This window comes from Durio zibethinus, chromosome 17, assembly GCF_047325235.1.
Source record: "Durio zibethinus cultivar Kanyao isolate XHJ-2024 chromosome 17, ASM4732523v1, whole genome shotgun sequence".
Classification (NCBI taxonomy): domain Eukaryota; kingdom Viridiplantae; phylum Streptophyta; class Magnoliopsida; order Malvales; family Malvaceae; genus Durio; species Durio zibethinus.
This window is the reverse complement of record NC_143178.1, coordinates 1,494,577-1,500,697: the sequence shown is the minus strand read 5'-3', so window position 1 is coordinate 1,500,697 and position 6,121 is coordinate 1,494,577. Positions and strand designations below refer to the sequence as shown.

Here is a 6,121-nt window from a genome sequence, read left to right as displayed (position 1 = left end):
CAGATGGAAAATTGACGTTACCAACTCCTCATCTTAATTTTTTTTTTTTTTTAGCAAATCTGAGAGATGCCTTTAATTGGTTTATGTTTCTCAATAGCAACCTGCACATGCTAATTATGCGGTAAGCGATATATGCTTCCCAAAATACATGGAACACAGACAGAGGCATCTCGTCTCAGTCGTCATTCATTGTCCGCATAAATACCAAAAAGAACGTGAAAACAACCCAACTTCAACTTAATCATCTTTCATATATATATATATATATACACACTAGACATAATAAAACAAAATATGATATTTAAAAAATGAGTTTTCTTTTGATTTTTATAAATTTTATAATAAATTAAATGATACGATCTCATTAATAAAATAAATCAGATGATATCACTTAATTAATAAATAAAAATTTTAAAAATATTACTTTATATATATATATTTTAATGATTGATATTTATTTATTAATAAGATGACATTATATGATTTATTAGTAGTATATAAAATTTCTATACTAATTATATCAAATATAAACCATTTCTTTTATATCTCAAAATCTAATTATGGATTAAAAGTAAAAACAAGAACAAATTAAGGAGGAGCTACTGCCCCTCTTATGAAATAAAATAAAATATAATAATAATAATAAAAGAACTCTGGAGAATCAGTACTGTACTGGACAATGTACGTACCGACTGAAATATCATAGAATATAATAATCTCTTATATTTTTGCAGACTGCGTGATCCAAAACGAACTTATATGTTTATGTTCATTCAAAATTGGGATGGCTTAACAATTTGCAGAGGACTGTTTTCACATACAAACCAAGGATCTTTCAGTACTGTTTTGACACCATTCACAAGAGACTTGCAAGAATCAAGGTCACACTCATGATATCCAAGCTCAAAACCAAATTCTAATGAAGATTCCAGTCTAATATGAGATAATGCATATGAAAGTACCAATCAACAAAGATAGAACTGAAATGCCAAAATTGTCAAGTTTATAAAAAACTTAATACAAAGCAACACACAGGTGACATTCACGACAAGACACGACAATAAATTTGAAGTAGTTAATTATATATGACTGCGAGAAATGGTGGGAGGCACCATCATTGTCTTCTAGGCAGTATTCTATATTCATACTCAATTCTCACACATGCATACAGCATATATTTATGTATAATGATTATGCTACATAACAAAATGTTTAAAAGAAATTCAGAACCGAACAAAAAATGACGATTCTGACTTTGAAGCATTCCTTAGACCTTAGCCATTTGGCATATTTGGTTTCCTTCGATCTTCACTTGCTTCATTAGCTGGGAACTTTTCATTTCAAATTGTCGGAAGCACCATAATTTCCTACCAGGCGTTAGGCACAACTCCTGTCTAATTTCCCCCAGGTTCTATCTGCACCAAATCTGTGTACAGAACATTTTCATAAAAAACAAGAGCAAAAATCCAGAAATAATAGCTTATTGACCTTAACTGGCATAGGTACGTGTGCTTAATTTGCAGCACTCTGGTTCATTATCCGCCTCCCTTGAAGTACATTATGGTGTTTTCTAACTGTAGCGATACTGGGTAGCAAGTATTCTAAAATGATGCTAGCTAGCATATAAATAAATAAATAAATAAATATATAAATATATATCCACTTGTCATAACTAGATCTTAGCCGCACAAAGAATGCATGCATCCAAGGTTACCCTACTAAATAGATGCGATGATGCTGATAAGGGGGAACTTTGGAAAAGATTAGTATATATGTTTAATGGTTTGGAGTTGGTATAAGAATAAATTAAGGGAAAGAAGGTGGGATCCCACCATAGAGAGACTAGCCCTACATATGACAAGTGGAGAAATCCTCGTTTATATCTCTCTCCTATATATTTTATATGCTCTCCAGTTCACTTTGGGAAGCCAAGTCAAAAGGAGCTTGTTAACTTCTCTCCCTTCCCCCCAAGGCCCCAACCACACCAGCACCACCACAATCCACCAAAACCAACAATAACATCACTTCATTTTTAGCCATGCCTCACAACTGCATAGCACCGAAACCGGAACATGGCAGCAGTGGCTCAGTGGAAGTTCTGTCAGAGACGTCTGAGTCCCACAACAAGGCTATCCTTGCGTTCCCAATACAACACAATTCACAGCCTCCTGTCAGACTCACCTCGTATCCTTTAACTTTGAAGGTCTCTTTCTAATCAAGGATCGTAATAATACATTATCTATTTGCTACTACTTTTATTATGCTAGTGAGTGATGGCACGGAAAATAATTATGAACTATTAACTTTTTCTGCTTATACTAAATTAATTAGTGTCTTCTTTTGTGCATATAAGTTTATTTATTTTCTGCGACTCTTTACACAGTTTGAGGAGGTTGTCTACAAAGTCAAGTTGGAGCAGAAAGGATCATGCTGGGGTGCGTGGATCACCCGAGAAAAGACCATACTCAATCGTTTAACAGGTGTAGTTTGTCCAGGAGAAATATTAGCAATGTTAGGTCCATCAGGAAGTGGTAAAACCACCCTCCTTACCGCCCTTGGAGGCCGCCTCACTGGCAAGCTATCCGGAAAGATCACATACAATGGTCAGCCTTTTTCTGGTGCCATAAAGCGAAGAACTGGATTCGTGGCTCAGGATGATGTTTTATACCCTCATCTCACGGTGACTGAGACCCTTTTATTCACTGCACTGCTGAGGCTACCCAACAGCTTAAGCCGAGATGAGAAAGTCCAGCATGTGGAGAGAGTTATCGCTGAGCTGGGATTAACGAGGTGTCGAAACAGCATGATTGGGGGGCCACTCTTTAGAGGAATATCAGGAGGGGAGAAGAAGAGAGTTAGCATAGGGCAGGAAATGCTAATCAATCCAAGCTTACTTTTGCTAGATGAGCCCACCTCAGGTTTGGATTCAACCACAGCACAACGGATCCTGACCACAATCAAACGCCTCGCAAGTGGGGGCAGAACTGTTGTCACCACCATTCACCAGCCCTCTAGTCGACTGTATCACATGTTTGACAAGGTAGTTTTGCTCTCCGAAGGCTGCCCCATCTACTATGGTTCAGCATCTGCAGCCTTGGAGTATTTTTCCTCCATTGGTTTTTCTACATCCATGACTGTCAATCCAGCTGATCTCTTACTTGATCTTGCTAACGGTAATTTTGCACCTCTGCTTTATTCTATTTTTATTTAATTCCCTTTATGATAGATAGAGACTGATGAGGAATGGGAAGCTTTCTTCTGTCCATTGTTTCTTTCTTCCATGCTCTTTCAACATATGGGGTATGATCAGTTGGCCTACTAAAAATGATGCTTCCACCTTTATGCCAATGGAGTAATATCAGACCCCGCCCTTCAGACTTCTCTTTGGTCACTTTGGTTTACCATTTGATGGTACACGGTCATTTTCATCAACGCTAATTCAACTATTAAACTAAAAATCAAGTTTTAATGCATAAAATATTAAAGTCTATGCACGTCTAATTGTAAACACAGGCGTGACTATCCGCATATTAAAATAAAATTTCAATTCATAAATAATACTCATGTATCTATTCATATTTTAAACACAAGTATGAGCTCGCACACATATTTTATTGTAATCCATGTAGAAATTAAAAATAGCTTGCGTTGTGGAGATCAGAAGAAGTTTTTTTTACTTGTAAAACAATATCGTTGCAGTCCAATTAACAAGAATTGAACATCCAAGCAGGAATCAGTCCCGATTTCAAACAGTCAGCGGAGCTAGTTGATAGTACAGAACAAGAACAGAAATCGGTGAAGGATGCTCTTATTTCTGCCTACGAGAAAAACATTTCTACGAGACTGAAAGCTGAGCTTTGCAATTCGGATGTCAATAACTACGTCAATACAAAAGAAGCATCTGCAAGTAATTTTCTCTGAAATCCATAACTTTGCCTTACTCTGGTTTTTTGAGCTGAACTCAAGTACTAGTTTTTGATAAACTGCAGGAAATGACAAGTCAGATCAGTGGTGCACAAGTTGGTGGCATCAGTTCAAGGTGCTGCTCCAAAGGGGTGTTAGAGAAAGGAAGTATGAAGCCTTCAACAGGCTAAGAATCTTCCAGGTCATCAGTGTCGCAGTACTCGGTGGACTCCTATGGTGGCATACCCCAGCTTCTCACATTTCAGACCGCGTAAGAGCTCTTATATAAGTTAACTATGTTTTAATTTCACTATTTTAAATCAAAACAGTAAAGGTTTCAAAATTTTTACCAACTTCAAGCCATTTTAGGATTTTCTAATTAATTAACCTTGGTATTCACAATAGCTAATCCAATCTTGCATTGTTCCTGAATAAATCCATAAAAAATCTTGGTCAAACTAAGAATTTTGGAGATACATCTCCAGTTTTCACAACGTGAAATTATGCCAGTTTAAGTTCTTTGCCTAGGATATCTAGTAGATGCTAAACAAGCTTTTGCATCTTAAAACAGATTGCACTGCTCTTTTTCTTCTCCGTCTTCTGGGGCTTCTATCCACTCTACAATGCGGTATTCACATTTCCTCAAGAAAGAACAATGCTAATCAAGGAGCGATCTTCTGGAATGTACCGCCTTTCCTCTTACTTCCTTGCCAGAACATTCTGTGACCTGCCACTGGAGCTTGCACTTCCAACTGCCTTCGTCTTCATAATCTATTGGATGGGTGGGCTTAAACCAGACCCTGTTAGTTTCATCCTATCTCTACTAGTCGTGCTTTACAATGTCCTTGTCTCTCAAAGTCTCGGCCTAGCCATTGGGGCCATTCTCATGGACGTTAAACAAGCCACAACATTAGCTTCTGTAACAACTCTGGTTTTCCTTATAGCTGGGGGATACTATGTTCAACAAATCCCCACCTTCATAGTCTGGCTAAAATACCTGAGTTATAGCTACTACTGTTACAAGCTTCTTCTAGGAGTTCAGTACAACGAGGATGAATTTTATGAGTGCTCAAAGGGAGTCTTGTGTAGGATTGGGGATCTTCCTGCCATCAAATCAATGGGTCTGAACCATTTGTGGATAGATGTGTCCATTATGGCACTGATGCTGGTGGGCTATCGACTCGTTGCTTATATGGCACTTCATCGAGTGCGGTCGAGGTAAATTTATCAATGATATATATAAGGTTTCATCAGACATGAGAGCTAGAAGAGTTTTCTTCTTCTTCTTCCTCTTCTTCAACTGAAGAATAATTTTAGAATTTCGGAGGGGACCATTCTGTGAAATTTTGAAAAAATCCCTTTAAGTCGAGCTGTATCAACTATCAAACTTTTTGTAATAGTTTTAGGTAATATACTACTAACTCAGAAGTTCTAATTTGAGACTGAATTCAAACTATTTTAAATAAATTGCATTTGCTACGTACGTGATCAGGAGAAAAGAAGGCATATGGACTCCACAATGCGGAAAGGAACAAATATCCCCCACTGATTCTGAGCTAAGCTCCAGATTTTGGTGGGGTTCTAAATGCAAAAGCCACTTTTGTTTAACATCTTCCTCCTAGTGCACTCAACAGAAACAAGAGGCACACTTGAGAAAAAATGAATAATTGAGGGAAGACCTGATGCCGATGGAAAAGACAGGAGTTAATCAGAACATACCAAAGCTTTTCTTTTTCACTTGTATATTAATTATTAATTGAAGATGGAGAGATCTGGATACAGTTAAACTTCGATCTTCCAGTCAAAAGCAAGTGAGACAAATCTCCAACAATATCATTCGACCATATATAATAATGAATTCTTAGCAATATCATTTTTTTAAAAAGGGAAATTAAGGAAATATTTATTATACGATTCAAATTAGAAAAGTCTAGTTGGCTGAGAAATTACATGAAAAAAGAGATCTCGGTTTTCAGTTATTATGATTTGATGAAATCCCATATTATTATATCATAATTAGTCAATCAAGAATCCTAAATATATCCATCTTAATGTGGAAGAAAGAAAGAAAGAATGAAAAAGTAGAGAAGACTTGACAACCGATGCTCGAGCTCGGCAAATATAATCAGGAGTCACTAAAGCATAGTTCTAATGGAAAAAGTTACCTGAGAAAAGTCGCGTAATGGTTTCTGAAATTAAAGTTAGATAAAAAGGACCA

At 36.8% G+C, this 6,121-nt stretch overlaps 1 protein-coding gene across 1 annotated transcript; it reads left to right on the top strand.

The window, feature by feature from the left end:
• Positions 1–1,922: 1,922 nt before the first annotated feature.
• Positions 1,923–5,382, top strand: LOC111286089 (ABC transporter G family member 14-like). The gene is made up of 5 exons (XM_022875883.2): positions 1,923–2,203; positions 2,384–3,173; positions 3,731–3,907; positions 3,990–4,174; positions 4,475–5,382. Exons 1-5 carry the CDS (start codon positions 2,039–2,041, stop codon positions 5,123–5,125), a joined length of 1,968 nt encoding a protein of 655 aa, XP_022731618.1. The 5' UTR covers positions 1,923–2,038; the 3' UTR covers positions 5,126–5,382.
• Positions 5,383–6,121: the final 739 nt, after the last annotated feature.